The sequence below is a fragment of the Rhipicephalus sanguineus genome, chromosome 3, assembly GCF_013339695.2.
Source record: "Rhipicephalus sanguineus isolate Rsan-2018 chromosome 3, BIME_Rsan_1.4, whole genome shotgun sequence".
Taxonomy (NCBI): Eukaryota; Metazoa; Arthropoda; class Arachnida; order Ixodida; family Ixodidae; genus Rhipicephalus; species Rhipicephalus sanguineus.
The window spans coordinates 114,117,070-114,133,023 of record NC_051178.1 but is presented as its reverse complement, the minus strand read 5'-3'; the positions used below and the strand labels follow the sequence as shown (position 1 = coordinate 114,133,023).

The 15,954-nt window shown below is 49.3% G+C and overlaps 1 protein-coding gene across 1 annotated transcript in view; it reads left to right on the top strand.

Annotated features, from left to right (window-relative positions):
- The first annotated feature begins 1,019 nt into the window (after positions 1–1,019).
- Positions 1,020–15,954, top strand: part of LOC119385771 (glucose dehydrogenase [FAD, quinone]) — a 34,111-nt gene continuing 19,176 nt past the window's right edge. Inside the window, exons 1-3 of the mRNA XM_049414104.1 lie at positions 1,020–1,179; positions 1,993–2,195; positions 14,361–14,547. Coding sequence (XP_049270061.1) covers positions 1,020–1,179; positions 1,993–2,195; positions 14,361–14,547 — 550 coding nt within the window. The remainder of the gene's footprint in view (positions 1,180–1,992; positions 2,196–14,360; positions 14,548–15,954) is intronic.

Below are 15,954 nucleotides of genomic sequence, written 5' to 3'. Positions count from 1 at the left end.
CTAGTGATCTTCATTAAGGTTGTGTCAAACTAACAAACAAACAAACAAACAAAAAAAACAAACGAGCCCTCAAAAATCCCCTTCCTCATTCATTCATAGCAAGAGTCTCGATCGCTCCGGAAGACTTGATGCCTTCAGGTGGTATGCGAGAGCTTATTGATCAGCTGCCCTCTCGTAAAAGCTCACGTGCTAAGTGACGCCAGCAGGCAAAAAAGAAGAAGAAGAGAAAGAATGTTCTACATTCGCCGTCATGGCTACGAGCGGCGCTGACTAACACTCCCAGGTTTCATGCACATAAATACCCCATAATATGAACCAGGCAACGACCTCGTTCATATAGCTCAATTGGTAAGAGCATCGGGCACGTGATGCGAAGTTTGTAGGTTCGGTCCCTGCCGGCGGCAAGTTGTCTTTTCGTCCACTTGACTTCCTTCACATCTATATCAAAATTACTACAATACACTTAAAACAGTAAAATTAACGTCCTCTATACCCTCCTTGGCTTCATTATCTGCTAGTTCTCACGATATATATATATATATATATATATATATATATATATATATATATATATATATATATATATATATATATATATATATATATATATATAGATATATATATATATATATACAGAGAGAGAGAGAGAGAACTTGTGCACAGAACATATTGGAAAGGAATTTATATATAACTTAAGCTGACCAGCTGGAACGAGCCACCGGTCGGCTTTGTCGGTGAGCTGGGTAGCTGACATGCGCCCCAGCTGTGCATTCATCTCCGCTACCCTGACGTCAGTACTTTATGACTGTCCGCTGCCGGTTTGTTAACGGTGACAGATATGTTTGTTGCACTGAGCTGAAGTATTTATTTTCTTTTTCGACAACGCTCTTTCGTCCTTTCAATTACATCGTCGCGCAGAAGGGTTTCAAGTGCCCGTACGTATACCTCGAAGCAAAGCGGAATCCAGAGGATATCGCAACAGAATCCAAGCGTGAACCATGAGCGGTAGCCTGGATGCCATGACGTGCGCCCTGTGGGGCCGAGGGGCCGCTCCTCAGAACCTCATTGGCTTGCTGCTCGCAATGGTGAACCTACTCGTCCACGTACCTTTCACGGATCTTCCCTCGCTCCGTGACTACGAGCTCGGCACGCTGAAGCAGGAATATGACTACATTATCGGTAATGTATAAAAGTGGTCCGTCGTGGTACAACCTGGGGTACAACCTTCTGGCTGTGGTATCGCTCTGCTAAGCTGGCTCAAAGTTGAGGAGTCTGTTTCATCCTCGGTGGCTGCTCTTCGTTTGGTGTGAAATGCAAAAGCGTTCGCGTACTTGGCTTTAGGTGCCCCTTAAGAAACTCCACACTATCGTGCTCCGTGCTATCGCAGCGCGGTAGTGTTTCGCTGACGCTTTCTTTTGTCGGGGTTGACCTTGACTAAGCTTGAAGGTAAGAATCACGTAAAGAGGCGTTTCATATACTTGTAGCGGGAGGTGTAGAGCTATCGCTTTGAAAACACGAACGAAAAAGAGGGATTGATCGAGCGCTCGTTCTTCTTTATTAGTCTCAAGACACAGCCTAACGAAACGAACAGACAATGAAGCAAAGGAAGGTCAAGGGGATGTTACTTGCAAGCTTTAAATTTAGCATAGTAATTATGACGTAGATGGAAAGGAATTAAAGTCGATGAAAAATCACGTTACCGCAGGCATAGGGCGAACCTTGTCACCTTCGGATAACGCTTCCGACGCTCTACCAATTAAGCTACGTACAGCGGCGAGTGAGTCAAAACGAGCTCATGAATGTGCGAGTTATTGAAGGCCTTGCGTTCCTATGAAATGCTGTGCTCTGTTTGTCAACCAGAGGGAAGACTTTCTGAGAGTCCACTCTTACATTCTCATTCCTTCCAATGCTTTCCGCTAGCCCTCGTGTTTATATATCGACTGTGAATCTGTCTATGAATACTTAATAATCAACGTCGTTCCACCCATGCAGTGGGTGGCGGATCCGCCGGCTCCGTGATCGCCAACCGGCTGTCCGCAAACCCTGACGTCACTGTGCTTCTCCTGGAAGCGGGCGGACTAGAGACGGCCTCTAGGCAGATACCAGTCATGGCAGCTTACAACGTCGGTGGCCACGACGACTGGGCGTACTGGACTGTGCCGCAGAAAAATGCATGTCTCTCTTTCCGTGAACAGGTTGGAAATCTTCGACGTACTTGATAAAGGCGGACATAATCGCCGCTCTAGTTTTGCTTAGATGTTGCAAGTGTACTTAGCTGAGAGACATGCCTGGTTAAAGAGCAGTATCGCGAGTCAGTTCAGTGAAAGACCGCAAAGTGCGATGAAGGCATATTTTACGCGAGGACATTTTCATTCATCCATTCGTAGTTCGAATCTATGAAGGCAAAACGAACTTTCCCCCAACTTGTGCGCTTGTGAATAATTGATTTGCCGTATGCACTGCGCTTCGACATATCGAATTGTAGGTTAATTTGCCCTTTCGTAGAGTGAGTCTCCTGCTTAGCTCAAGTAGCAAGGCGACCACACCGAAAAGGCATTCTTGCCGAATCGGTATCCTAGGCAAGAACCAATTTTTCATCAACTAAAAACACCTATGTCGGCGGAAAGTCGTATGGATTTACTTTATGCTTTGTGCTATTCAAGTGGGTGGATTGTAATTTTTTTGCCCCAAACTTCGCTAATGGACTAGCCTGTTCTTAGAACAAGCGGCCGCCGAATACATTCAACAGTTGAGTTAACTTCCGGCTACGTATACTTGTAATCTGCATAAAGGAAACAAGAAGTTGAAGCACGTATTTTACATAAGTGTTGGTTGCTAAAGCTATACATCTTCCCTCCTGCATCTTTTCTATCTCACTATTACAATTTATTCTTGTGTGCTAGTGCCTAAGCAACGTTTCGCCAAATAGTCAACTTGTGCTTCGGTGCATTCGTAGCAGAGTGTACTGGCTACTGATTGCCTACCCGAATCGACAACCACTCGACAACTACTCGGCTACTAGACAACACTCCGGAGCCGCGAGAGGGAGGCGAGGAGTTCCATCCCGAACCGACACCGTTAACCTTCACATACAATTCTGCAAGGCTCACACCGCATGTCACGAACACTACCACCACCGCACAAAGCTTCCGTGCGAAAGGTAGCCGCATAGTCCACATTTGAGTACATGAAACGCTGCACACATTGCACTGTGCTATTACAAGCATCAACAATACAACAAACATGAACACTTTCTGCATAGTATGGGCTTACCCAACCGCACGAAAGCTCACACTCGTAGCACACTCATAGCATATTCCACGACATGACAACAAGAGACGGAGCTGTTCAGCTGCGGTGCCAAGGAACAGCTGAACCTAAAGGCAAGTTACGCCGCTGCATTCTGATGAGACCACCAGAGCTGAGAAGCTTCACGATTTCCTGGTTATTTTTTTTTCTTTTAACACGAACGTGTTTTATACCGGTCTACACCAAGAATTCACTGACATCATATCCGTAACGGACGTGATGTCAGTAAAATGGTGTTTAGAATGAGAGGTGCACTACTCAGAGCCAGACATACACTACTATGGGAGAAGCGTAGTGCAACTGTCCCTATAAAAAGCACCAGTATGTTGAGAAAGAATGCCTGACGATTCAGAGTACGATGTACTCTACTATAGAATTCTGCCCAACAACCCATTTCAATAGCTACTCTAGTGTGTTTAGAAAAACTATGGCAGCTTCGTACTAGTGGCGCCAAGCCTGAAGGAAGAGTGCTGCTGGGCTGCCTTCTTCGTTTTCCTTCATTTTTTCTTCCATTCTTTATCCTAATCTCTGTTTCCTTACCTCTTTTTTTTTGTATCTGTTCCTTTTATAAAGGCGTTTTTTGACGGCACTAGTCGACGAAGCACAACGGCGACAGTGAAGACAGAGCGCGGACTCTGAGCGCGAGGAGCGTGCTGTCAGAGAAGAGCCGAAGGCCGAAAGCCGAAAGCCACTAGAAAGCGCTCGAGAGGGCGACCCATTACAGACTTCCAACGCTTCGCTACAATTACCCCGGGTACGAAAAAGGGAGCCGCCTGGCGACCTAACTGCTTGTCACTATGAGCTGGTCATGATAGGGCTTCAGGCGCTCCACGTTGACAATGTCGCGCACTCGACGGCGCATGTCCGAAGATGGTTCAACGGGCTCGATCAGGTAGTTGACCGGGGATGTGCGTTCGACGACACGGTAGGGGCCGTCGTACTTGGGCAGCAGTTTGGAAGAGAGGCCAGGTGCAGTGGTAGGGACTGAGAGCCATACGAGTGCTCCAGGGCGGAACGTGGGCGCAGAAGTGGTGGTGTCACCGCGAATGCTCTTTTGCCGCTCTTGGTCATGCGTAGTAAACGTCTTGGCAAGCTCCCGACACTCCTCAGCAAGTCTGGCTGTGGCAGAAATAGGCGCACACTCAGACGGATCCGACTTGTATGGAAGGATTGTGTCGATTGTGTGCGACGGGTGTCTGCCGTACAATAAGAACCAGTAGTGCTCTGAGGGGCGGTATTATAGGCGTAGGTGACGAAAGGCAGAATGGCATCCCAATTGGTGCGATCGGCGGCGACGTACATCGAGAGCATGTCGCCGAGCGTGCGGTTAAAGCGTTCGGTGAGGCCATTCGTCTGCGGGTGGTAAGCAGTAGTTTTCCGGTGAACAACGTTGCACTCTTTCAGGATGGCTTCGACGACTTCCGACAAGAAGACACGACCTCGATCGCTGAGCAGCTCCTGGGGTGGACCGTGGCGCAGCATGAATCGGTGCAGCAGGAAGGAAGCAACATCGCGCGCTGTAGCCGCTGGGAGGGCGGCAGTTTCGTCGTATCGCGTAAGGTGGTCAACAGCGACGATGGCCCAGCGGTTACCAGCCGACGTTAGAGGAAGTGGTCCATACAAGTCTATGCCAACGCGCCCGAACGGCCGGTCAGGGCAAGGCAGAGGTTGCAGACCTGCCGGCGACAGGTGCGTTGGTGTTTTGCGGCGCTGACAATTGATGCAGGAGCGAACGAACTTCTGCACGTAGCGGTACATCCCTCGCCAAAAGTACCGTTGGCGAATGTGGTGGTAGGTTTTCGATACCCCAGAGTGTGCGCACTGCGGATCAGAGTGGAACGATTCGCATATGTCAGAACGCAGACTGCGGGGTATTACGAGTAGCCACTGGCGGCCGTCGCCGTAATTGCGTCGGTGGAGGAGGTCGTCGCGAACGGCGAAATGGTGGGCTTGGCGACGCAACGCGCGAGTGGATGATGTTGCCGATGGATCAGTCAGCAAGTCTATCAATGAGGCGATCCAGTGATCCTTGCGCAGTTCAGTAGCGATGGTGTGAATGTCGATAGAAGAAACGGCTTTGTGAGACACTGAGCTATGGGTATTGTCGTCAGGCAAGGGGGAGCGCGAGAGTGCGTCGGCGTCAGTATGCTGGCGTCCATTGCGGTACAGCACGCGGATATCGTAGTCCTGTAGGCGAAGTGCCCAGCGGGCGAGGCGACCTGAGGGATCCTTCAGTGACGACAACCAGCATAGTGCATGATGGTCGGTGATCACATCAATGGGCGACCATACAAATAAGGTCGGAATTTCGTAAGGGGCCCAGATGATCGCCAGGCATTCCTTTTCGGTGATGGTGTAATTGGTCTCTGGCTTTAGTAAGCGTACGACGTGCATATGCCACGACATATTCAGGGAACCCTGGTTTGCGCTGCGCAAGGACAGCGCCAAGGCCAACACCGCTAGCGTCTGTGTGTACCTCTGTAGGAGCCGTAGGGTCGTAGTGGCGTAGTATGGGAGCGACGTCAACAAACGGCGGAGCTTTCGAAAGCGTCGTTGCACTCGGACGACCATGAATGGAGGGGCCCGTTACTTCCGAGGAGCTTCGTCAGAGGCGATATGATAGTCGCGAAATTTCGAATGAAGCGCCGAAAGTAGGAACACAGTCCTACCGAAACTGCGCAGTTCTTTGACGGACGTTAGGTTTCGGGAACTCGGTCACGGCGCGAAGTTTGGCTGGATCGGGGAGAACTCTGTCCTTGGACACGACCGTAGCCGAGGACTGTCAGCTGCCGTGCTGCAATCGGCACTTCTTTAGATTCAGTTGCAGACCGGCGTCGCTCAAACGCGTCAAAACATGCCGTAGGCGTTGAAGATGGGTGGAAAATTCCGGAGCAAGAACGACGTCGTCGAGGTAGCACAAGCACGTGTGCCATTTCAGGTTGCGCAGAACGATATCCATCATGCGCTCAAAGGTGGCGGGCGCATTACACAGCCCAAACGGCGTGACGTTGAATTCGTACAGGCCGTCGGGCGTGACAAAGGCGGTCTTCGGTCGAGCGTCGTCAGCCATAGGTACTTGCCAGTACCCTGAGCGCAAATCGAGAGATGAAAAGAATTCGGCGCCTTGCAGGCTGTCAATCGCATCGTCTATTCGCGGCCAGTGGATACACGTCCTTACGAGTGATCTTGTTGAGTCGTCTGTAGTCGACACAGAACCGCACAGAACCGTCCTTCTTCGCAACAAGAACGACAGGAGACGCCCAGGGGCTGTTGGAGGGTCGAATAACATCGCGTCGAGCATGTCGTCGACTTGCTCGGTGATTACACGGCGTTCTGTGGGAGATACGCGATATGGACGTTGCCGCAGTGGCTGGTGGGCGCCAGTATCGATTGCCGTGCGTAACGGCCGACGTGCGGCCGAGAGACGTTTTGAGCGACATCGAAAGAAGAGCGAAATTCTTCCAAACAGGTCCAGAAGCTGGAACGCTGGACCTGCGAAGGTTGTCAGCTATGGTGGAACCAAACACGTCAGCGGGTTGATGAACCAGACATCGAAACAGCACTGAGCGTACTGGAACTGCGGCCGTGCGTGTCATCGGGTTCGTCCATAACTTGTGCGTCTTCGAGAGTTCCACGCTGCCGAGACATTCCCCTCGCACCAACGTAACACTGTACGGGGAGGGGTTGATTAGAAAAATAGAGGTGCTTCCCTGAGTGATTTGACGGTCGCGAAAGGCACCAGTAAGCCTTTTCCTCGTGCAAATACGGTCATATGGCGAGAGGAGTGCAACGGTGTCGGATAGACTGGCGCAGTAGACGGACACCACCGTTGACGAGTTTGCAGGCAATTGATGTCGTCTTTGACGAGTACCTTTCTCGCAGCGATGGACTGTCTTCCGCCGTCAAATTAGAGAATGGTGACAGCTCTATTTCGGCTGGTGCGCAATGAATGACGGCGTCGTGGCGGGAGAGAAAATCCCATCCGAGAATGACGTCGTGAGAGCAGGCAGGAATTATGATCAATTCGACGGGCGTACATAGCGTCCTTAATCATGACGCGGGCTGTGCCAACACCGCTGTAGGGTGAATACGTTGGGCGCTGGCTGTACGGAGGGTAGAGCCCTGAAAGTGGCGTCGTTCACCTTTGCGCAGTATTCGGCTAAGCTTTGCGTCCATAACGGATACAGCGGCTCCAGTGTCGATATAAGGGCAGGATGCACGACACCGTCTACAAACACGTCTATCACGTTCGTGGGCTTCGCTGAGGGCTTTCGCAGTTCGATCGCGTCGCAGGCCCTTGCCTCGTGTGCTGCGACGACTAGTTTTCCTGGTCACGTGGGACCAGACGTGGCCGCATCTGGGACAGTGAGCGGCGTCGTGTGACGGTGACCGGCGGGTATAGAGGGCGCTGGGCGAGACGAGGCGGTGACATAGGCGCGGTGAATCGTAATGCGGAGCGGCTCGACTGGCTTGGCCTGGTTAGGCGACTGGAGGCGACTGAATGCGATTGGCAAATAGCGGGCGACGTGAACCGCGCACCGCACGCAAAGCAGATGGGGCGGTTGTCGGAAGTGCGCCATCGGTTCGCCGGGGTGGGGTCCCCATCCATGGCCCAAGACGCGGTGGACGGGGCGGCGGCTGATGGGACTGCATGGTGGGCTGCAGTCGTGGCCTAGGAAAGACGTCGGCGTACGCAGCCGGCACACTCGCCTGGAAGGCCTGTTGTTTGGCGACGACTTCGGTGTAAGGATGTGGAGCAGACACAGGGATCGCTGGGGGTGGCCTGGCTACAACTTGCGCGTAACTGAGTGGCGCAAGCGCCGGAGGTGGCTGGTGGTATTCCGGCATGACCTCCGCGATTTCCTGTTGAATAGCGCGGCGTAAGGGAGGCAGCAGTGTGGTCGACGGCTGTTCAACATGCTGCGACTGAGGCAAGGTCAGTAGAGAAAACTGGCGGGCAATTTCCTCGCGCACAAATGACTTGACCTCGGCGAGAAAGCCAGGGTGATCAGAAATGGCCGACAAGCCAGCGAGGTCGGCGTCGACTGAAGGAGGTCGACGGGTCAGCAACCGCTGCCGGCGCAGCTCCTCGTAGCTTTGGCAGAGCGTGATCACCTCTGTCACGGTACGAGGGTTCTTGGCGAGCAGCATGGTGAAGGCATCGTCGTCGATGCCTTTCATAACGTGGTCGGATCTTGTCAGACTCAGACATGGTTACGTCGGCCTTCTTGCACAAGTCGAGGACGTCTTCGATGTAGCTGGTAAACGACTCACCGGTCTGCTGAGCTCGTTCACGTAAACGCTGTTCGGCTTGCAGTTTACGTACGGCAGGTCGGCCAAACACGTTGATGATGGCAGTCTTGAAATCAGACCACGTGAGGAAATCGGTTGCGTGGTTGTTGTACCACAGGCTGGCCACACCCGCGAGGTAGAAAAACCAGTTGCTCAGCTTTCCTGCCTCGTCCCATTGTTGGGTACGCTCACGCGCTCGTATATCGCGAGCCAGTCCTCCACGTCAGTGCCATCCGCGCCGGTGAATATAGGAGGGTCGCGGATGCGGGAGGAACCGGAGCATGGTGTCGGTACAGGGGGAAGCGGTTGCCTGGGCGGGCGTCTTGAGGCATGGTAGAGGGCACGGTACGGGATCGAAGCGCCAGGGGCATCGAACGGGCCGAAGCTGGTTGGACGGCGCAGCACTCTCCACCAAATTATAAAGGCGTTTATTGACGGCACTAGTCGACGAAGCACAACGGCGACAGTCAAGACAGAGCGCGGACTCTGAGCGCGAGGAGCGTGCTGTCAGAGAAGAGCCGAAGGGGACGACCCACTAGAAAGCGCTCGAGAGGGCGACCCATTACAGACTTCCAACGCTTCGCTACACTTTCTATACCTTTCTTTAAATTTCTTTCCTTCTCTTTTTATCTATTTCTTTCTCTTTCTCACTCTTTCTATCTTTATTAGTCTGTCTTCCCTTTCTCTCCCTCTTTCTTTGTTTCTTTTTATTTCGCTCTTTCTCTTGCTGTCCTTTTTATCTCTTTCTATATTTTCTATATCTATCTTTCTATGTTCCTTTCTATATCTTTATCTCTCTTTCGATGCCTTTCTCTGTCATTCTAGCTTTTTATGTCCTTGTTCCCTTAAATTCTCTTTATTTTATTCTTCCTTTCTATCACTTTCTTTCTGCCTGTTTTAGGGGCGAAGCTCCTAAAGCCGTGGGTCTGTAAATGCATGTCTTTCGTGGTACGTGAGGGCCTAGTTCTATGAAGTGCACTTGCGAGGAACCCACTACGCTATAAATCATCATAATTTTAGGGGCGAAGTGCACTTGCGAGGAACCCACTACGCTATAAATCATCATAATTTTAAGTGCACTTGCGAGGAACCCACTACGCTATACTTCCTAAAGCCGTGGTTCTGTACATGCATGTCTTTCGTGGTACGTGAGCGCCTAGTTCTATGAAGTGCACTTGCGAGTCTTACGAGTTGCGAGTTCTATGAAGTGCACTTGCGAGTCTTACGTCTTTCTTAATGATGTAATGGGCGAACTTTCACGGGAGAGTAAAGGTTTTACCGACGATCTCCCCTCTCGAGCTTCGCCCCACTCATCATCATTCATTCCGTGAATATGGCGTGATTTTTTTTCACTCTTCATCCCTCTCCTTCTTTTCTATTTCTTTCTATCTCTTTCTCTCTCTCTCCATCTCACGTGTTTCACGTGCTCCACATCGCAGAGCGGAGTTGTAATGCTGTACTAGGTAGCGCGGCTTGTCCAGTTCCTTCGGCGCATGCCCACCTGTGGAGTTTTGCACGATGAAGCACAAGTTACTGATAGCTCAAACAGCTTCGCTGTTAAAAACGGCCGACGATTTAGAGTACTATGTTCTCTACTATGAGAGAGCGGTAAGCCGTGGCTCTCCCTGCGCGACTCTCCAAAATAGGCGAGAAAATAAAAGTTTAGAGAAAAATATTATCCTAAAGAGGAGAGAAAATAAGTATCTGGAAAAAAGATTGACAATTCTGAGTAGTGTGTGCACTACTATGGTAGAGCCATAAGCCATCACTGCTTGTGCTGTCGACTTATGGAGATCCACAAAGGAAAGTTTATGGAACCGGTGCACGCAATCGCTAGAGACGCTTATAAACTAAATACTTACAAATTGTGTCATTGTAAGTTACACAAACGCTAGACGCAATCTTATGCCGATTGCAGTAATACACTCTACGCTACCAAACAACTATACAACAAACAAGTTAGGAGATGGGGAAAAAAAGAAAGGGAGAGGGGGAAGTGCAGCACGGGGAGTCGGGTAACTTGTTTCTTTTTCTGAACTCAGTATGGCGCTGCTGGAAATTCCAGTTCCTCCCCACGTAATGCGAAAAACCGAGTGTGTCAGCGCCTTAAGAAGGCATCAACACCAGTCACTTCCAGCTCGTCAACTAGGTATCCGAAAACAACTTGATAAATACGGTGTATGGCTGGCAACGCTGCACGCTGTGGTTGTCTACGAGCTCCTGCCTGGCACTGACGTCTCCAGATCACGTACATTGTCACCAATAGTATCGATTGTGCAAACATGCCGTTATTCCTTTGCGACAGCGATGTACACTGGCTCCAAAGGTGCGCCATACAAGGTGTCATACACCCTTAGTAGCAACGCATTCGAATAACGCATGCTTAGTTGTCTCGGATTGCGCACAATTCGCGCATTTATCATTTGGTGTCACGTGCAACCCGGCGAGGCGTTGACGCGTCGGTAACACGCTCCATCTTCTCGGCCAGTCAAATTCGTGAACCACTTCAGGAACTTTGCTTTTCTTCCATGTGTTTCATCGGCTTGGGTTCGTTTTTCGTTTATCTTCGTCTTCCAGCGTCTCTTCCATCAGCAAGTAGCTTAAACATATTGGCGCCAGTTCTTCAAACCCCTTATCCTCCGCTTTTTGATCTAGTGTGCGCCTAAAGTCGCACACACTCTAGCAAAACTAGCGGTTTCTCAGCTTGCGGTCCACTGTATCTCTCCACTGCAAACGTAGTCTTAGAGTACTTGTCCATACATTAGAAGGCTCTTTCCTGGGTATTCCGGATCAGCAAACAACCTAGAGACTACTTTTGCTGCCAATGCTCTAGTGAAGATGTTAATATCTGGTGGAGCCAGACCGTCGCGCTCTGCGGGCAGATTGAGGCAACTAGTCTTCACCTTAGCAGGTTTATGTTCCCATACAAATGCTCCAACAAGTGTCCTGAGGCGCTCTGCAAAACTGCACGGCAACAACGCAACGTGTGCGATGTAACAAGCATACACGCACGCCTGCTTCTTCACCACACCTGCCCACGCAGCACAGCTTGTATTCCGAAGTCCTGTTTATCACGTCCCTCGTATTGGCTATTGCGTCTTCCCATGTTCTATTTGCGATGCTTTCTTCTTGAAAGATCACTCCGAGAACTCTGACAGCGTCCACTAATTGAACTCCACCTGGGAGATCGTCGGCGAAGGCTCCAAAGCGCATCGCCTTGCTTTTGTCGGTATTCAAGTACGCGCCAGAAAGAGCGGAGTACTGCTCAAAGAGCTCCAAAAATATGGCAAAACCAATCTTGTTTCTTACAAATATCGAGGTATCGTCGGCGTAGGCTGCAACTTTAATTTCATCAGTGCCTGGCATGGAAAGTCCTCTAATTCCAGGACACATCGCGACTTTTCTGATGATGTGATCCAGCGACAATACAAATAAAACTGGAGCAGCTGGGCATCCCTGCCTGACACCCCTTTCTACAGCGAAGCTCTCTGTCATGTCACCGTTTAAGCAGAGGTGACTATTGGTGCTCTCATAGAGCAGCTCAAAGCACTTAGCGAACTCGTCTGACAAACCGTAATTCCTCAGTACTGCGAACAAGTAACGCCGCTAGACCCTGTCGAACGCTTTCGTTTGATCGAGGACTATGAAGGCTCCTGAAACTCCTCTTTCTTTGGCATAATAAAAGAGGTAGGAATTCCGACTTTCTATTGGAGACACTCAAGAATTTCCAATTTTTTATTGGAGACAAAACGTTCACGCACGACATTTTCAAGATCCCACTCTATGTACCCCCCAGAAATGAGATAACCACATTGGACCATTTCTTTGATATATTACGTCTAATTATTATTTGGTCTTAATGCTATCAAGGTGCTTCAGGAGAGTTTAGACGGAAGCATATGGCTTTTATCTGACATTACGTAATGTTTTGGGCGTTCAGGAAATGAGAATATTGTCTACTTATAAATTTCGGCAAACTACGCGATGAGAATGCTTCAGGATACGAGGACTCCGAGCTAGACTTTACAGACAACGTGCACAGCCAAACCGAGTTTTAGGGGTGGAGCACCTTAGGGTCTCGGCGTGTCGGCGTGCATCGTCGTGTCCTGTCCATCTGCTTGAGCGCAAGAGAGGGCGCCACCGCCTCAGCGCTCGCCTTGTGGCGAGAGAGAGCGAAACAATGGAAACGCTCTTTCTGTGATGAACGCTGAACTACCAGCTCGCAAGGAACGAGAACGCGCCTTCGCCCGCGAGAGACAACGCCGACGCAGGCAGCGTCTGCTAGAGGGTTTCTTGATGGAGAAAACCGACTGCTCCCGCTGCACAACTGTTCACCGGCCACTCCGTATACATAGGCACTAGGTCTTGACCTGCAAGGTAGTGCTGATGGGATATTTCTCTTGTGCGTGGTTGAACAATAAAGACTCGCAGCGTGCCCGTTCACTAAAAACTGTACTGCGGGTGTCTGTGTCTCATCGTTCTTCTGTCTGTCATTGACCATTAGTAGTGATCTTGCTGTGGTAAACACCGGCGCACACTGTATGCTTCGCCCCTCCACAGGTTTCACGTTAGTGGAGCTGAAACACCCTTCACTACATGCTTCGCCTCTCCCTAATTTTTTTTCAAGCATTTCGGTGGTGCTTTAAAAATAAACAATAAAAAAACGATAGACAACTGTATTAAATTGCACAGTGTGCAAAGTTACACTCTTGTATTTCTCTTGCATTTGTTAACGTCAAATAAAAAAGCAGCTACTTCTGTGAAGACACCTTTCACTTTTGTGTTATGATCGATTGCTATGAAATACGCATCGACTGTCCTTTTTCCTTCCTGGTAACTGGGTTTTTGCAGCTGGGTATTCACCCCAGGCCCGTAGCCAGGGGGGGGGGCAGGGGACTCCCCCCCCCCCGAAATTTTGATGGCACATGGTGTTTCATGTGTCATCATGGAAACACCATTATGAAACACCAAATCATGAAAATAGGCGTTTTTCTCAAATAGTCAAGGTTTTCAGCAAGTGCCCCCCCCCCCCCCCCCGAAAAAAATTCCTGGCTACGGGCCTGATTCGCCCACTGGTCAATTCTCCAGAACGAGTACTTGTCGCTGCACTATAAGGGAAAGTGAAAGCTGAAATGAATTTATGTACTTTGCGTAATTCTATATGTACGTTTCTCACAGCAACATTCGTACCTCGACAAGCATAACGTGCATATCTCTCGTCCTTGTAACCTATCTATATGAAAGCGGCAAGGTTGCCCTCGTTCCATGTAACAACTATATATTGCTGCGGTACCTTCTTAACCAGACCAATCTTCGAGTAATTTATGCTTCTAAACTGCGCTGGATATACGAGTTTCTTATTGTTCTATTACGTTGATACCACCTGCAGCACATTGACTCCTTCGAGGGAATAGCCAGAAGTTTTTTTCAAGGGGGTGGGGGGGAGGAAGGGAGGGATCAACCACCCTTTATGTATGTTTGTGCGTGAGTTTGTATGTATGCGTCAATATCCACAAATACAAAATTGAAACATTTGAGAGATTTCAACCTCCCCTCACACCTCGGCTACGCCAATGGACTCATTCGTCGGGCAGTAATATCATAATGCCGTGAGATTAACATTCCATTATTTTTATTCACCGTTATGTCGATTATGATTCTTATGTTTTTTTTTTTTTTTTTACTACCTGCTTGAGGTAGTATGCTATGCAATATCGTCTGGGTTTACGACTGACATTGCTCATCCCATGCCGGCACAGCGATGCCCCTTGCCGAGAGGCAAAGTGCTCGGCGGAACCAGCGTGCTGAACTACATGTTGTACGTGCGAGGCGACAGGCTCGACTACGACCGCTGGGCGCAGAAGTACGGAGCCAAGGGCTGGGCATACGAGGACGTGTTGCCGCACTTCAAAGATATAGAGGACTATCGCGTGGGCCCACTAGGAGGTAAGTGATTCAGTCAGCTCAGCAAAAATAATATATAAATCTACGCACCTCGATTGCGTAGTGCCGTTCACTATCTCGGCTCTTATACAGTAATTTGGGTAAACATGATGCCTGAAGGGACAGTGTCCTTGCAGTCCTCTTACTCCAATTATATCACCAAAGTGTCACTTACCGAAACATGTTTTTTTTTCCTTTTTTTTCTCTAAGTCGCATGCGCTATCCAGTCGTTAGTAGTTACATTTTACCCTACTTGTGCCCTAGACGTTCTTGCTGTGGTGGTAAACTTAATGTTCCTTAGCTGACATATTGCTAACATAGACTCGTCAAGATACCAGCTTGAAATGGCTCTCTTTTGCTAGATATCATCCTATTCGATTTCAGCAATCGAGTAATACGTAGCAGCCAACACTACAGCGCGTCACATCAGCGTATACCGTATACTGTTGGCCTGTCGATGCCAGGGCGATGCATGGCAGACTTTTAGAGACATTATAAACAGCAAACGAGACATCTAGGAGCCAGTGCTTAAAGAGATTAATGGATAACTACGAACATTGTGCGGTATACCGCCCACAAACGTTCGTATGGATAAAATATTAATACTAGCACCGTTTTATCAGCAATTATATCAATTACAGGTGTTCACGTATTTCATTTTCGGATATGCTTTTATTAAATTCTAGTCAACGTTGTCATATCGTTGTCAAGCCAAGTGGTCTGATAAGTCCCACTTATTCGATAGCTTGACGCGGCCTGATTGCTTTTAGGTAAGCAGCGAAATATGTTTTAAAACAATCGTCCAGTGGTGTCTTGTCGCGAGCTCCAGTTCGGTGAAATGAAGCGACATGAAGCTATCTTTTGTTTCAGTGAGGTGCACTAGATATCGCAGAACGAACATCTTTACCACAACATGATTTTTTAAATCATAGATGTGCGTGGCGCTCAATCATTATCCTCACTAGTCCTACAGCAGGAACTCGAATTATCGGTTGTAATTTCAGTTACGTGACGTCTAGGCAGCTGCTCAAAATAACGCAGCTCATACGATGAACTCGATTGCGCTTACGTACTGCTGTGGAGAAAAATAAGAATGGTTCACACAAAGCATCTACGGAGTCTACTACGAAGTTGTTGAGTATTTTCACAATAACGTGCGCGACACGGCGCCGACAAGAAATGTGATGGCTTCGAAGACGCCGTAACTTTCCACATACCGGGAGTGCGTGTTCGGGGCGATGCTTTATTGCTATCTTCATTTGACAATGCCGCATGAAAGGTTGCTTCGGAACATTTAGTATGACTGCATTTATAACGGTAGTCGACCATTTCAAGCATGAAGGGACTGAGCTACATGACGCATTCTTCTTGTTCCCCATAAATTAAGCTTTACCGACGCCCGACACCAGC